We start from the raw sequence: 17,941 nt of genomic DNA on the forward strand, positions 1-17,941 counted from the left end.
GGAAAACTTGAGTTCCAGGGGTGCTGGGGCACGCTCCGTCCTCCTCTCCAAAAATCATGGCCTTTATCACCGCCTCCTGGAACTCAAGGAAGGAGTGGTTCTGGCCTGCACATCGTGATAGCACGCATGCGTTATACAGTGCCATTTGTACGGTGTACAGCCAGTTTTTTGTACCACACCTTCGCCTTCCACATGGCACTATAGGGCTGGAGGACTTGATGAGAAAGATCAACTCCCCCCATGTGATGGTTGTATGCCAGGACACAGTCCGGTTTGTGGACCGGTGATGGGGTACCTCGAACGGTGGTGGCCGTGGTGCTGGGACCGTGGATTTTGGTCAAGGCAAAGATGTCTCTTTTGTCTTTGAACTTGACAACATGCATGTTGCCGCTATATTGGGCCCGGGTCTCACCCTTTCGGAGAGGCTGCTCAATTAGCGGCAAAGGGAGACCCCTCTGGTTTCTGAACCCAGTACCGCAAGCGACGGTAGCTCTGGCAGAGAGAGATTGAAATAATGTGATGCTTGTATAAAAGTTATCAACGTACAGATGGTAACCTTTATCAAGCAGGGGGTGGACCAAATCCCACACTATTTTCCCACTCACCCCCAGAGCAAGTGGACATTCTGGGGGCTGGATCCTACTGTCCTTTCCTTGGTAAACTCTAAAGCTGAGAGTGTACCCTGAGGTACTCTCACACAGCTTGTAAAGTTTCATCCCGTACCTTGCCCTTTTGCTGGGCAGGTACTGACGGAACTGAAGCCTCACTTTGAAGTTGATGAGGGATTCATCCACACAAATTTCCCTTTCAGGAATGTACACTTCAGCAAACTTGTTGTTGAAGTGTTCGACAACTGGCCGAATTTGGAAGTCTATCAAAATTCGGGTCATCGCGGGGAAGGCTTTCAGTGTTGTCCCTGAAATGAAGAAATTTATGAATAGCCTCAAAACATTTCCGAGTCATAACCATGCCAAATACTGGAGTTTGATATAAAATACCAGTATTCCAGTATTGGCGAATTTCTGGTTTCTTCACAATCCCCATGTGAAGGACCAGTCCCTAATGTTTAATCATTTCTACAGAGTTAACGGGACTCCAAGTAGAGAATGAAATTAGGTGTTCGGCCAAAAATTGCTGGGCGTACAAGTTAGTTTGCTCCACCATGAGACTGACGATTGACTCCGAGAAAAAGACTTTGAAAAGTCTATTTCCCTGAAGTTGGCAGCCTCAAACTGGATTCCTGATTGGGGAACGAAATCAGGAATCCTTGGAGCAAAATTTTCAGGGACGGGGGTCCAGGAGGGAGACCTAGTGCTAGGTTGGGCGTGACTAGCACTAGGTTGGGGGAAACTCACTCTTGGCTGAGACTTCCTCCAAGGTCTCCAACTCTTCCTCTAAGGCCGCCGACTCTTCCTCCCTGGGCTCCGGACGATTCCTCGTCCTGCGACATTTCGGTGGTGGCAAGTCTGTGTCGCTGGAAGAGGAAGAGTGGGAGGAATAGAGAAAGGTGGGGTCCTCTCTCTCACTTTCAGTATCAGAGGCAATAATTTCATATGCCTCCTCAACTGAGTAGACCCTTTGGGACTGGGATGAGCGGGACATTGTGCGTGTCGTGTGTGTGCGTGTATAAAAAACCTTTATTATAGTGTGCGTGTGTATGTGCGAGTGTTTGGTGAAACTTTTTATTGGAGGAATGGGCTGTCAGGAGGGGACTGTCAGGCATGCAGGGGGCAGGAGGGGACTGTCAGGTGCACGGGAGGGGGAGGAGGGGACTGTCAGACGCGCGGGGGGGCAGAAGGGGACTGTCAGGCGCTCGCGGGGGCAGGAGGGGACTGTCAGGCGCTCGGGGGGGCAGGAGGGGACTGTCAGGCACGCGGGGGGCAGGAAGGGACTGAGGAGATGGAAGTGGAGATGGAATCAGCGGCAGCAGCAGGGGGGTGATGAGTGGGGCAGGGGGTGATCAGGGGTGATCGCTGGGGGATGGTCACCGGGGGCAGAAAGGGGCTGTCAGGCACAGGAGGGCACTGAGGAGAATTAGGTGGAGATGGAACCAGTGGTGGCATCAACAGTGGGTGTGATCAGGGGTGCAGCGGGATGATCAGGGATGCAGCGGGATGATCAGGGGTGCAGGGGGATGATCACCAGGGGCAGAAGGAGGCTGTCAGGCGCGGGGCGGGCAGGAGGTGGCTGAGGAGATGGAGGTGGATATGAAAAACAGCAGCAGCAGGGGTTGATCAGGGGTTGATGGGGATGTGATCACTAGGGCTGAGGGGTGATCACGGGGGGCAGGAGGGGGCTGTTAGGCACAGGAGGCGGCTGAGGAGCCTGCAGCAGCAGGGGAAATGATCAGGGGTGCTGGGGGGATGATCAGGGGTGCTGGGGGATCACCAGGGGCAGTGGGGGGCTGTCAGGCACGGGGGGAAGGAGGTGGCTGAGGAGATAAGGAAATAAAAACCTGCAGCAGCAGGAGTTAATCAGGGGGGCAGGGGTTAAAGAGGGTGATCACTGGGGCACAGGAGAGGGCTCTCAGGCACAGGAGGCAGTAGGCGGCTGAGGAGCTGGCAGACGTGGAAACAGCAGGTGGATGATCGGGGGTGCTGGGGGAGGATCAGGGGGCAGAGGTGAGTGATTGGAGGTGGGAGGGGCTGGAATTAGGCGGTGGAGGAGAGCGATATACTACCGGAGGGCAGCGGCGGTGATCGCAGGTCAGGGCGGCAGTCTGACACCTCGTTCCTCAGCTTCCACGGACGGGATGAAGTTGAGGAACGAGGCAGCCATGATTTTACTCTTCCCCTCCACATCTGATTGGAGGGCTAGCGTCACATGGACGCTAGCTCCAATCAGATGCGAGGGGGTGGCAAAAAGGTCACTGGGAGTGTTCGTATCCCGGGAGGGCGAAGCTACCCCCCCGGGGTCAAGTCTAGGTCCTCCTGCACCGGCGGGTCGAGTGAACTTTCATTGAACCCGCTCACCCGACCCGCAGGAAGGAGATCTTTTCATGACGCCGCATAGCCGTCATGGGTCGTTCTGGCACGACTTTTCATGACGCCTATGTGGCGTCAAAGGTCGTGAAGGGGTTAAGTGAAAAATTTATTGTAGTATAATATGAACATCAGACATTTAATCATTTTTATGATACAATAATCAAGATAGTTAGATAGAACATAATATCTATTTATTGGAATACAACTTTACAACACAAAAAACTGTAATAAATTGTAAATATGTAATACACTATGTAATATCGATTACATATATACACAGTACAGACCAAAATTTTTACACACCTTCTCATTCAAAGAGTTTTTCATGACTATGAAAAATGTAGATTCACTCTGAAGGCATCAAAACTATGAAATACCACATGTGGAATTATCCACAAGAAGAAAGTTTGTTCGGCACACCGGCATAAATGAAAAAAAAAACTTTATTAGGCTAATATGCCATATTAAAATGCAAAAAAACACCTGATGCGTTTCTGGTGCACAAAGGCACCCTTAGTCATAGGGAAATAAAAACAAGATGCATAGAAAAATATATGCAGGTTACAAACCAATCACAAAGCTTGCAATTAATGACAAAAAGTGGCAACACATGAAAGGAAGAGTGAGCGGTTCCTTGCCACAATACATATCACTCCAGGATTGAAGTTCCAAGAAAAAAAGGAAAGAAAAATAAATCAATCATACAGTCAAACATATATTTAGTCGATATTAGACAGATCATACTTGAATTTTATACAACTGGAGAATTTTTTTTTCACAATAATATAAAAGGATATATCTAAAAGTAATTAAATAACTCCAAAATGATCTTCCAATGGAAAATGGATTTTCTGTGCAGAAATAAATGATTCCATGTGAAGGGTGGGAATGAGTACCTACGAGCAATATATAGAATTAGTCAGAATCAAAAGGAATTTTTTACACCTCAAAAATAATTTATAGATGCGCAGGAATGAGTGGTTCCATGCAAAAGGTGTGAATAAGTACCTACAAGCAATATATGGAATTAGTGACCATCAGATGGAGTTTTTTGCACATAAAATGGCTTTTCAGCGCAGAAGTAAAATATTTCATGCAAAGAGCGTGACTGAGTGCTTGCGAACAATATATAGAATTAGTCACAATGAAAAAAAAGGTTTTTTTGGACATGAAAAATAATTTATAGATACGCAGGAATAAAAGGTTCCATGCAAGAGGTGTGAAAATTTCTTTTTTATGATCTTAACCCATTCTTTAATGACATTTTTTGGTAAATAAAGGTGGCTATATTGTTCACTGATATTTTTTGTTTTGTTTTTGAGTGTCAAATGTTTATTTCTACATTTTGTGTTGTTAGATTGGTTTACCTGGTGAAAATAATCCCGTGAGATGGGTATATATTTGGTTTTTATTAAGTTGCCTAATAATTATGCACAGTAATAGTTACCTGCACAAACAGATATCCTCCTAAGATAGCCAAATCGGAAAAAAATCCCACTCCAACTTCCAAACATATTAAGCTTTAATATCTATGAGTCTTTTGGGTTGATTGAGAACATAGTTGTTATTCAATAATAAAAAGAATCCTCTCAAATACAACTTACCTAATAATTCTGCACACGGTGTATATAGGGGATGGGAATGGCTGACCGAGCACAGCTGAGAGCTCAGAGTTTTCAACATGGTCGATTAACCCCTGTTCTGCCAAAAGGAATGAACAGCATTAAAAAGAAGTGCTTTTCAGTGCAGGAGTAGGAGCAATCAGACACCGCGGTCTTCTGGATACTCTGCTGTAACCCCGTCACACCTAACAAAACATTATTGGAAACGCGATCATTTACCGAAATGTGCTCGAACTTTGCTCTGGAACACTAATCCGAATGTGCTACGTTCGTGCCGAATTTGAGATTGGCAAATGTTTCCCGACAAATGCGCACATCTCTGCTCCCCGTATTGTACACTGCACATTGATGCCTTCCTGGACAATCCTTTTTCTTTTTTTCATGGACTCGTATCAGAAGGAGCGCCCATAGTGAGGTCACATGACGATCTCTGGTATTCAGAATGGACGGGGTCCTGAGATGCCATTTTTTGGCGTCTTATCTGCTGTTTTCTGGTCACTTCTTGTAACTGTTTTGCAGCTTTAGAAACCTGATGGGGTTAATAGAAGTTTTAAAACAAACTATGAACAGAGAGTTGTTTTTCATTTTTGTACATTATGTTCCCTTTTCGGATTGGTTACAGGACATGTCCACCTGACATGACACAGTGTGCACATATCCTTACACTATACCAGCATCACTGCTCCTGTATCTTGTTTTCCCATGGTATTTTGTATGATTCTTCATCAGCTGATCTTCCTTCCATTTAGGATCCTGGCAGATACAATCGGTATAATTATCTTCTAGAAAATTTACTTTAAACATTAACGAATGGCTACAGACAAGATGGCGGAGAGGATATTACACCTCACCCTAGAGATCCTCTTCCGGCTTACTGGAGAGGTGAGAGATTCTGATGACATCACATTACATCATTCTTATCTATGGGAATAACAGATGGACAGAACTGGAGAGGTGAGGACTCTGGAAATGTCTGCAGTGAGAGTTATTAATGTGTCTCTCCATAACCAGGATTACACAGTAGTGAAGACCTCTAGTGAGCGCTGTCAGGACCCTGTGTCTGAGGGATGGGGAAGACCCCTGAGCTCAATCACGGGGCCTCCACCTCACCCCCTGATACATGAGGACATCAATCACCAGGAGATCCTAGAACTCACCTATAAGATGATTGAGCTGCTGACTGGAGAGGTGACACTGCTGGGAATGCTGGGACATTATGCAGTAACACTATGAAGGGATCGGGGGGGATGACGGTATCATTGTATGTGTCAGGTTCCTATAAGGTGTCAGGATGTAGCCATCTATTTCTCCATGGAGGAGTGGGAGTATTTAGAAGGACACAAAGATGTGTATAAGAACGTCATGATGGAGTTTCCCCAGCCCCTCACATCACCAGGTAATAGACAGGACTAAATACACACGGCCTATAATCTGTAAAGAATGAATTCAGTCCCTGTATGTGTTTCCTCCAGATCTATCCAGTAAGAGGACAACACCAGAGAGATGTCCCCGTCCTCTTCTGCCACAGGACTGTAACCAAGAAGATCCCAATGTTCCTCAGGATCATCAGGTAGATGGAGAGAAGGTGTCATGAGATCTCCCCTATGATGTGTAGATGGCTGTGAAGGTCTTGTGCTCAGTCTTGTTTTATCCACCAGTATTATATGTTTTATACTTGTGAAGGGTGAAGATCTGACCCATATTAATACTACAGAGAGATATGTGAGGGGAGATGAGCGTTATAAAGAGGAGATTCCTACATACGACTGCCCAGGTGAGTAGTGACCACTAGATGTGGAGAAGTCACAGATTCTACTGTAATTACCGTACACATGTGTTCAAAATTTTTGTACTCCTCGTTTAATGAAAGAAAAACCCACAATGGTGACGGAAATGACTTGAATCTGACAAAAGTAATAACAGATAAAAAAAAAAATCTATGAAGATGAACAAATGAAAGTCAGACATTGCTTTTCAACCATGTTTCCATAGAATTTTTAAATAATAAAACTCATGATATTATGTGACAAAAGACGTGTTAAATCATTGTGTGTCCACTAATTAGCATCACAGGTGTCTACAATCTTGGAATCAGTGTGTGGCCTGTATAGAGGCTACAGATACTGACTGTGCTGTTTGGTGACATGGTGAGTATCACACTCAACTTGAACAAGAGGAAGCGAAGGAAAGATTTGTCTCTGGAGATTAGAAAGAACATTATAGACAAACGTGTTAAAGGTAAAGACTATAAGACCATCTCCAAGCAGCTTGGTGTTCCTGTGACCACAGTTGCACATATTATTCAGAAATGTAAGATCCATGGGACTGTAGCTGACCTCCATGGACGTGGCCACAGGAGGAAAATTGCTGACAAATCTTACAACAGGATAATGACCCAAAACATACAGCTAAAAACACCCAAGAATGGCTAAGAGGAATACATTGGACTATTCTAAAGTGGTCTTCTATGAGCCCTGATCTAAATCCTATTGAGCATCTTTGGAAAGAGCTGAAACATGCCGAAAGCAAATTTTGGCAAAGTGCCAACAATTTTGTCTGGCACGCACCAGGGCAAGTGGGAAGCGTGAGGCTAAGTGCTAGAACTGGTGCATCTTCTATATGCTCCATTTTTGGTGTGGCTGAGAGCTGATGTTTTTAGTCTGGAATGGGGCCAATGTCCATGGTCCATTTGTAGGCTATTACTAGCAGCCCGCAGTTGTCTGCCAAGCCTTTGCTGGTTAATAACTATAGAGGGACTTTAAGTCAGTTTTTTTTTTTGAGCGGGCCCCCATTTTAATAACAGTAAAGGCTAAGTATACAACTGAGAGCTGATATTAATAGCCTGGGAAGTTTCATGGGTATTACCCCCTTTCCAGGCTATAAAAATCAGCCCACAGCCATCTGCTTTACCTCTGCTAGTTAGGAAATTAAGCCCATGCAATTATTTTTTTCAGAAAAATAATCATTTAATTAAATACATGTACAGTAAGCTGCACACACATACTGTGCTAATTGTATGTGTGACTGACATCTTTATATCTATCTATTCTATGTATACAGGGTGGGCCATTTAGATGGATACACCTGGGTGGGCCATTTATAAGGTTGGATCCAAAAGGGCCACCTTCAAAATGGCTGCCATGGTCACCACCCATCTTGAAAAGTGTTCCCCCTCCCACATACTAATTTACCACAAACAGAAAGTTGATATCACCAACCATTCCCATCTTATTTAGGTGTATCCATATAAGTGGCCCACCCTGTATATATTGTTTGTAATCTACCTGTTCTATTCTGTTGCATCACGCTGTGATTCTACTGTACGCGGCAGATGAATTGCTGGCTTTTCATAAAATATATACAGTATATGTGTTTATTGAAGTATATTTCCTTGGAAAAATATGTGTAACTGACAGAGTAATTCGCTATATCAAAGTTCATGTTTAAAATCGTATTGCAATCAAATAGCAATTACATGGCATTCGGATGTTATTCGGATGCAAGGTGTGAAAAATCGGATTGTACTCACATTAAAATCGCATGGCACGTTTATGACATTAGTCCTACTTTTCTAGACCAAAACCGGAACTTATTTTTCATGGTAATGGGTATAAGCCCTCAACACCTAATCCCCTGAAGCCTTTGTCACCTTTACACAAACAAAAATAAAGGTACTGTCACACTAAGCGACTTGTGACATTATAGCGATATTGCTAGCGACATCGCTGTGTCTGATACTTACCTACGACCCGCTCCCCCGCTGGTTATCGCTGATCGTGCGAGAACATCCAGGACGGTTTCTCGTCGTCAGCTTCCTGTGGAGAGACGAGCGACGAGCGTGGAGCCGAGCGGGAGGACGTCAGGATCACCTAGTGTGACAGGTAAGTAGCGACCCCCGTCCCCAGCGATGTCGCTGGTGAGATCTGCCTGTGTGGCAGCTCACTAGCGACCACTTAGCAATGTACCAGCGATCCTGACCGCATCATATCGCTGGTCGGGATCGCTGGTACATCGCTAAGTGTGACAGTACCTTAAGACAACAATATCTCTCACCTGTCCAAAATTGAATGAATAGAGTTGCCATCGCTGTAATCGATCTGTCTGACATTTGCTCATAAAAATAATCTTTACTTATATAGCGGCAACATATTCCGCAGCGCTTTACAGTTCAACAGTCCTAACAAAGTTAACGATAATATAATAATTTTTATTTCTATAGCGCCACCATATTCTGCAGCACTTTACATTTCACAGGGGACTTGTACAGACAATAGACATTACAGCATAACAATAATCACATAGATCATAACGGATACCAAGAGGATTGAGGGTCCTGCTCGCAAGCTTGCAATCTATGAGGAAAAAAGGGAGACACGAAAGGTGGGTGGTAACAGTTGCCTGATTGTCTGGACCAGCCATAATGTTAAGTGTGTAACAGTACAGACACAGAGGGCTAATGGATGCATAAAGCATGTGGGAACATGATGCGGGGAACCTGGTTATGGTAAAAACTTTTGGCTGTGCCACAAAGGGATAGATTAGGTTAATGTGTTGAGGCGGTAGGCCAGTCTGAATAAATGAGTTTTCAGGGCACGCTTAAAATTGTGGGGATTGGGGACTAATCGTATTGACCTGGGAAGTGCATTCCAAAGAATTGGCGCAGCACGTGTATAGTCTTGGAGATGGGAGTGGGAGGTTCTGACTATTGAGGATGTTAACCTCAGGTCATCAGCAGAAGGAGGGCGTGGGTAGGATGGTATACTGAAACAAGGGAGATGTAGGGTGGTGCTGACCCATGAAGAGCTTTGTGGGTGAGGGTAATAAGTTTGTACTGGATTCTGGAGTGGATGGGTAGCCAGTGTAATGACTGGCACAAGGTAGAGGCATCGGTGTAACGATTGGCGAGGAATATGATCCTGGCAGCAGCATTCAAGACAGATTGGAGGGGGGAGAGTTTGGTGAGAGGGAGACCGATTAGAAGAGAGTTACAATAGTTGAGATGAGAATGAATAAGAGAAACAGTAAGAGTTTTTGCGGAGTCAAAAGTAAGAAAAGGTTGAATTCTAGAAATGTTTTTGAGGTGCAGATAACAAGAGCGAGCCAGTGATCGTATGTGAGGGACAAAGGAAAGCTCGGAGTCAAGTAAGACCCTAAGACAGCAGGCACGTTGCTGGGGAGTAATAGTGGAACCACAAACGGAAATGGCAATGTCAAGTATAGGTACATTAGTAGCTGGAGGAAACACAAGGAGTTCAGTCTTTGACAGGTTCAGTTTCAATAATTAATGACAAGATATTGACAACCCTGCCCATAAGAGCTTACACTCTACAATGTGGTGGGAGTGACACAAAGTACAGGGGCTTATTTACAATGATGGTCCAACTATCTTGAGGAATTGGGGGTGGATAAAGGTTGGATGAGCTAGTCACCAGCCAATTTTTGTAGTGCTTTTGGATGCGAAGGACTTTGATGGAGGGGGTTATGAGGCAACCACTCCCGCTGAAGAGCAGGGGAAAATGACTCCCTGCAGCAAGAGCGGGCCTATGAACTGTGATGACCTCAATGAAATCAGCGCAGTTCACCTTGAAAAATCAGGGTGTGAACGAGCCATTCTACCCAGCTTTTCAACGCGAGTGGTCACCTCAGGTCACCGCTTATTCTGATATGCAAATGTCACACAGATGGATTACGGCATGGGACACTTTAGATTCTTTTAACTTTTGGACAGGTGAGTGATAGTCTTTTTTCATTTTTGTTTCTTTACAGGTGACCATGGCTTCACTGGATTAGGTGTTAAAGAGAGTATAATGTGATTTTTATTTTTGACTTAATTTTTCTCCTATATAGACAGCGGGGCCTGAATACAACTCTCATCATTGTTCCCTGGTTGCGCTGATCACAGGCAGAGCAGGGTACAATGATGTGAGCTGTTTTCAAAACCCGGAGCCGGCTATCAGCGCGAACAGTACCACTGATTCCCAGGCGCCGGTACGTGTCACACTGATGACACACAGATGTTATCCATATGTCATTAGTGTGCACATGTGCAAGACATTTTGTGGACCGTTCTGCTAAAAAAAAACAGTAATGTCAGCATGCCTTGCCCACAGACACACGGTCCGTGGAAACACACTGACATTTGCGCAGATCCATTCAGTTCAATGGGTCATCACCGGTACATATGAAAACTGTCACATGTACCGGACACCCTGACATGTGAAGGAGGCCTTAAGGGAGTACTCTCATTTCCAAGATCCTATCCCAAAATATAGTAGGTGTAATTATAATAGCAAATACCTCCAATTAGAAATGTGGTTTCATTATACTTTGAGTTGTATAGAATTATGTATACAGAAATGATATAAAATATAAGGCATTGATATTGAAAAAGTAATAAAATCCGTTTTATTCTTGGCAGGTGACTGTGGTGTCCAGATACCTATGAAAAGCATGCCATTATTCCAGCTATACCTACAGCCCTTCAGAGCAAAAATCAATCTTCGGAGCCTTTTCAATCAGTCACCTATTTGGATTCATCACAGACTGTTAAGCAAAATGAAAGCTGCAAACGTGATGTTGAACGTCAAATAATTCCCACAGAGAAGAAACCATTTACCTGTTCAGAATGTGGGAAATATTTTAAACGTAAATCTAAATTGCTTACACATGAGAGAATTCACACAGGAGAGAAGCCATTTTCCTGTTCACAATGTGGGAAATGTTTCAATCAGCAAGCACATCTCCTTAGGCATCAGAGAAGTCACACAGGAGAAAAGCCATTTTCATGTTCAGAATGTGGGAAATGTTTTATCCATAAGTCAAATTTGTTTACACATTACAGAAGTCACACAGGGGAGAAGCTGTATTCATGTCCAGAATGTGGGAAATCTTTTATCCAGAGATCATATCTTCTTAAACATCAAAGAATCCACACAGTAGAGAAGCCATATTCATGTCCAGAATGTGGGAAATGTTTTATCCAGAGATCATATCTTCTTAAACATCAAAGAATCCACACAGTAGAGAAGCCATATTCATGTCCAGAATGTGGGAAATGTTTTACAGAGAAATCAAGCCTTCTCAATCATCAGAGAATTCACACAGGAGAGAAGCCATATTCATGTCCAGAATGTGGGAAACGTTTTAGTTCGAGTTCTAATCTTGTTGCACATCAGAGAACTCATACAGCGTAGAAATCATTTTTTATGTTCAAAATGTGGGAAATTTTATTTCTGGGAATCATCATCATCAAAAAACTCAAGTAGAGTGTGAAGGAAATAATAAAGGATATTAATAAGGCAGTAGAGTTACATTTAGTTGACTAAGGCTTGTGACGGGGTATACGACAGAGCAAGAAGGGACAACAGGCCGAGGGACGATCCAACGAGATTTATAAAGGCAGGGAGCATACAACATCAAATATCCAGAATGTCCTTGGAGTCCATGAGAAGTCCACAATAAGTCCACACAATGGAAACAAATCCGGGCACCTCACGATAGTCCTTGTGCCAGATACGATAACAATATCCTTGCAATAGTCCACAGGATTCCACACAATCCCACGGACGTCACGAGCTGGCCGCAACTCAGTTTGTTACTGCTTCACGTCCGCACTCAAATCACAACTGATCTTAAAAGAAGAATGTATCGTCAGGGCTCCTGGGATCAGCCCATCTGAAGGGGGGTAGGGGTCACACCTACTATTCAATGGTTTGGTCCATCAGAAGATTCTAGAAATGTAAGGGCTCCACTGAGTCTACAGGATGTGTATTGTAGGTTATCTTCTGCTTAGGAAAACAATAGCCACAGTTCCACAAGCCTAAATTAGATTATGGTCCAGGTACATCACAAGACATTGCAAAGTATTGGGGGAAGAAGACATGGTTAATTTACAGCAAATACAACCAGAGAAAAGTTAAATGACATATTATACAAAATACAGTACAGGGCAAAACTACAAATCATGACAATCCCTTCCCCTCCCAATTTGTGTACGTACTAGGGACCTCTACAGGTCGCTTGTTAAGTACACACAGGCATGGCTGACCAGACTCAGGGTTCCTCCTGCCTGGACAGTCCATCTGCATTTTGGTGATGGCTGCCTCTTCTATACTGTATGGTAAAGTTACAGGGCTGCAGAGCCAGGCTCCATCGTAGTAAGCGTCCATTGTCCCCAGAGACTCGGTTCAGCCAGGTGAGGGGGTTGTGATCAGTAATGACAGTGAATTCTCGTCCATACAGATATGCCCTTAGTTTCCTAAGGGCCCACACTACAGCCAGACATTATTTTTCAACAGGTGCATAGGCCACTTCTCGGTCCAGCAGTTTCCTGCTAAGGTAGGCGATGGGGTGTTCATCCCCAGCTGCATACACCTGGCTGAGGACAGCTCCCAGTCCATAAGCAGAGGCGTCCGTCTGCACAAGGAATCTCCTCTTGTAATCTGGAGCAGCCAGAACAGGGTCGCAGACCAGGGCGTCCTTCAGCCGGTTAAAAGCCTCATCACAGGCTGGAGTCCAGATCACCAGCCGGGGCATCGTTTTCTTGGTCAGGTCGGTAAGAGGCTTGGCCACAGTGCTGAAATGAGAAACACATTTTCGGTAATAACTGGCAGTGCCCAAAAAAGCCATAACTTGTTTCTTAGTTTGGGGTACAGGCCAGTCTCTAATAGCCTGGATTTTGGCAGGTTCAGGACGGAGCTTCCCTCCTCCTACTCTATGCCCTAGGTACTGGACTTCACCCATCCCCAATTGGCATTTATCGGGTCGAATGGTTAGGCCGGCTGCAAGAATCAGGTCAAGAATAATGGCTACTTGATTCAGATGTTCCTCCCACATCTGGCTGAAGATGGCGATGTCATCCAAGTAGGCACAAGCAAAGTCACCACATCCCCAGAGGATCTGGTCCACCATTCTCTGGAAGGTTGCCGGGGCATTCTTCATTCCAAAAGGCATGCTTAGAAATTCATACAGACCAAAGTGGGTTATAAAAGCGGACCGTTCTCTCCCTTCCTCCGTGAAAGGGATTTGCCAGTATCCCTTACTGATATCCAAGGTAGTGACATATCGGGACCCAGCTAGTCGGTCTAGAAGTTCGTCAATATGGGGCATTGGGTAAGGATCGCTGACGGTATGGTCGTTTAGTCGTCGATAGTCCACACAAAATCGAGTACTCCCATCCTTCTTGGATACTAACACCACAGGAGAGGCCCAAGGGCTATGGGAGGCCTGGATTACCCCAAGCTGTAACATCTCCAGTTCGTGCTGCATGGTGTTTCGAACAGATTCAGGTACCCGGTAAGGAGCCTGTTGTATGGACGGATACCCTGAGTGTCCACATGATGTTGGGTGACGGTGGTTCGACCTGGTTGGGATGAGAAAGTAGCCCGTCTCTGTTGAAGCACTCCCAGCATCTGGTTTTTCCTGCAAGGAATCCAGGTGATCTCCCAGAGAAACCTGTTCCACAGTGGATGGGGCTCTCGCTGCTTCCACGAGATCAGGTAGGGAGTCCTCATCCTCTTTACCGTCTTCTGAAGCTAGCCAACAGCTTGCTATCATTGGAAGGTTCCGGTCATGGTACTCCTTAATCATATTCACATGGACAGTCTTTTGTCTTAGCCCCTGATCATCTAAAGCAAGAAGATAATTGGTATCATTTAGTTTTCTGAGAACCCGGAAGGGACCCTCCCATGTTGTCTGCAGTTTATTCTGCCGATGGGGAACAATCATTAAGACCTGTTGTCCTTCTACAAACTCCCGATAGCGTGCTGTACGGTCATACCATGTCTTCTGTCTGGTTTGAGCCATACGCACATGACTCTGGGCTAAACTAGCGAGTTGAGCCAGGGTTTCTCGCAGCTTTAGGACATAAGGGACAACAGGGGCTCCTGTATCTTCAACTTGTCCCTCCCAATATTCTTTTAGCAGGGTTAAGGGTCCTTGGACCTTTCTTCCATAGAGTAATTCAAAGGGGGAAAACCCGGTGTACTCCTGGGGAACTTCCCGATAGGCAAACAAGAGATGGGGTAGGTACTTCTCCCAGTTTGAATCGCTGTCAGTGAAGGCCCTCAGCATATTCTTCAGAGTGCAATTGAATCATTCACAAAGTCCATTTGTTTGGGGATGATACGGGGTCGTTCGGATCGCTTGTACTCCACGTGTGCGCCACAGACACTGGACCAGCTCTGACATGAACTGGGAGCCTTGGTCTGACAAGATCTCACTGGGGAATCCTACTCTGGTGAAAATGGTAACCAGGGCCTCGGCCACCTTGGCTGCAGAAATACTTGACAAGGCCACAGCTTCTGGATATCGGGTGGCATAGTGTACAACAGTGAGAATGTACTGCTTTCCAGATTTACTTGGTTTAGCCAGAGGTCCAATGATATCGACAGCTACTCTTTGAAAGGGTTCTTCTATTATAGGGAGCGGTTGCAGGGGTGCCTTTGGGTGATCTCCGGGTCGCCCTCTACGCTGACATATGTCGCAAGTTCGGCAGAAATGCGCTACGGCTTGGGAAATCCCAGGCCAATAGAAAGATTAAGTCAATCGTCTCGCAGTGCGGGTTTTGCCTTGATGGCCAGCAGTAGGAATGTCATGAACAAGGTGTAATAGGAGAATTCTGTATTTCTGAGGTACGAATCAGCTGTTTGCTATAAGTCCAGGGCTTATCTAGGGAGTCAGCATTGGTAACCCGATACAGAAGTCCATTTTCTCTGATAATCCTTTCCCCGTTCTCCCCCAACTGCCCTATCTCAGCTCGAGCTCTAAAACTAGCTAGGGTGGGGTCAGTATCTACCTCTTGTCCAAACTGAACTTTATCCCAAGTAACACTCACATTGTCCCCACAAGAAGAATCTCTCACCGGCTGTGACGGCAGTTCTGGTGGCCTCATTTCCATGGATGGGTTGTACATGTCCATTGTTATGAAAACACTAACACAGATAGAAAGATAAGTTGAGCAAACGATGGGGCCCAAGCTAACTAAAAAGGACAGGATAGAAAAGCTGCAGTCTGCAATCCGTAAAAAACCCTACCAAAAAATGTCCCAACCGTCTGATAGGAAAAACAGGCCCTGAAGTCGCTAGGACTTCAAAATGACTATATCAGCACTCAGGTAAATTCTGAAGACAAAGCAAAGAGACAAACTGATCAGAGACAAAAATGGAACTCAGCACACCCCCGACCGGGGATGGCTGAACTCCAAAAAACAAAGCAAACAAAACAAAACTAATAAGTTTTTGCTCTGCTATTGAACTTATCTTTGGGAAGCAGGAATCAGACTGGTCTCCAAGAATCCAGCAGAGAAATCACCAGCGACTCAGAAGGGCGTCGGCTGCCTTATATCCAGTCAGAAGTTCCTGTTACCCAGTCATCATCTACCAGATCAGGTGTTTGGTAATCAGCCTCACTACCTTCCTTCACTAGAAGAGGGAGTTCATCAGACATCGACGGTGAAGAGGAAAATGAACTCACAACAGTACCTCCCCCTTCAGGAGGGGTCACCGAACCCTCATCCACGCCACCAGGGCGATCAGGATGGGCCCGATGAAAGGCACGAACCAATCTTTCGGCATGAATATCGGATGCAGGGACCCAAGAATTATCCTCCTGGCCATAACCCTTCCATTTAACCAAACACTGGAGTCTCCGTCTAGCCAGGCGAGAATCCAGTATCTTCTCAACCTGATATTCCACATTACCTTCAACCAATACCGGGTCAGGAGGTGCCACCACAGGAACTACTGGCTCAACAAACCTCTTTAACAGAGACTTATGAAACACGTTAAGGATCTTAACTGTAACAGGAAGAGCCAATAGAAAAGAGACTGGATTAAGAATCTCCAAAATCTTGTAAGGTCCAATAAATCTAGGTTTAAACTTTGGAGAAGCCACCTTCATAGCGATATTCTTTGATGACAACCAAACCATATCACCCACCTTAAACTGGGGACCAATGGTCCTATGCCGGTTGGAAAACCGCTGGGCCTTTTCCTGGGAGAGAGACAACTTATCCACCACTTGGTCCAAGATCTGGTGCATTCTCTCCACCACAGTGTCAACACCTGGGCAGGCAAAAGGCTCTACCTGCCCTGAAGAAAATCGAGGATGAAACCCAAAGTTACAAAAAAAAGGTGACATCAAAGTGGCAGAACTAGCTCTATTATTTAAAGCAAATTCGGCCAAGGGCAAAAATGAAACCCAATCATCCTGATCAGCGGAAATAAAACATCTCAAATACGACTCCAAGGTCTGGTTTGTTCTCTCCGTCTGCCCATTGGTCTGAGGGTGAAACGCAGAGGAGAAGGACAACTGAATTCCCAGCTTGGAACAGAACGTCCTCCAAAATCTAGACACAAACTGAACTCCTCTGTCAGATACAATGTTCTCAGGAATCCCGTGCAAGCGAACCACCTGTTGCAAAAACAGGGGCACCAACTCAGAAGAAGATGGCAACTTAGGGAGTGGTACAAGATGAACCATCTTAGAGAACCTATCACAAATCACCCAAATAACAGTCATTCTTTGAGAGACAGGCATATCAGAGATGAAATCCATTGAAATATGGGTCCATGGCCTCCTGGGGACCGGCAAAGGCATCAACAACCCACTAGAGCGACAACAAGGTTTAGACCGGGAGCAAGTCCCACAGGACTGCACAAAATTCCTGACATCACGAGACAAGGCGGGCCACCAAAAAGACCGACTCACCAGATCTCTAGTACCAAAAATACCTGGATGACCAGCCAATGCAGAGCAATAAACTTCAGACATCACTCTCTTCTTCCACTGGTCAGGAACATACAACTTTCCACTGGGACAACGCTCAGGTTTGTCCTCCTGGAACTCTTCCAGAGCACGTCTCAAATCGGGTGAGATGGCAGAAAGAACTACTCCTTCACCTAAGATGGTAGCAGGCTTGGTCACCACAGGAGAATCAGCAAAGAAGCTCCTAGAAAGAGCGTCAGCCTTGACATTCTTAGTGCCAGGAAGAAAAGAGACAACAAAATCAAAACGTGTAAAAAACAAGGCCCATCTAGCCTGTCTAGGGTTCAAGTGTTTGGCCGACTCCAGGTAAATCAAATTCTTGTGGTCAGTGAGGACCACGACTTGATGTTTAGCTCCCTCCAACCAATGTCTCCACTCCTCAAATGCCCATTTCATGGCCAACAGTTCCCGATTCCCCACATCATAGTTACGTTCAGATGGGGAGAACTTTCGGGAAAGGAAAGCACAGGGATTCATTTTAGATGTTACAGGATCCTTTTGGGACAAAACAGCTCCTGCACCAATCTCAGAAGCGTCCACCTCTACCTGGAATGGGAGTGAGACATCAGG

At 45.3% G+C, this 17,941-nt stretch overlaps 1 protein-coding gene across 1 annotated transcript in view; it reads left to right on the forward strand.

Moving 5' to 3' along the window:
- The window catches only part of LOC141094354 (uncharacterized), a 165,013-nt gene that overhangs the window by 83,652 nt on the left and 63,420 nt on the right, over window positions 1-17,941 (forward strand). The window contains 1 exon segment of the mRNA XM_073580192.1: window positions 11,338-11,625. Coding sequence (XP_073436293.1) covers window positions 11,338-11,625 — 288 coding nt within the window.

Source organism: Dendrobates tinctorius, unplaced genomic scaffold, assembly GCF_039654945.1.
Source record: "Dendrobates tinctorius isolate UK_male_01 unplaced genomic scaffold, ASM3965494v1 ptg000063l, whole genome shotgun sequence".
NCBI lineage: Eukaryota > Metazoa > Chordata > Amphibia > Anura > Dendrobatidae > Dendrobates > Dendrobates tinctorius.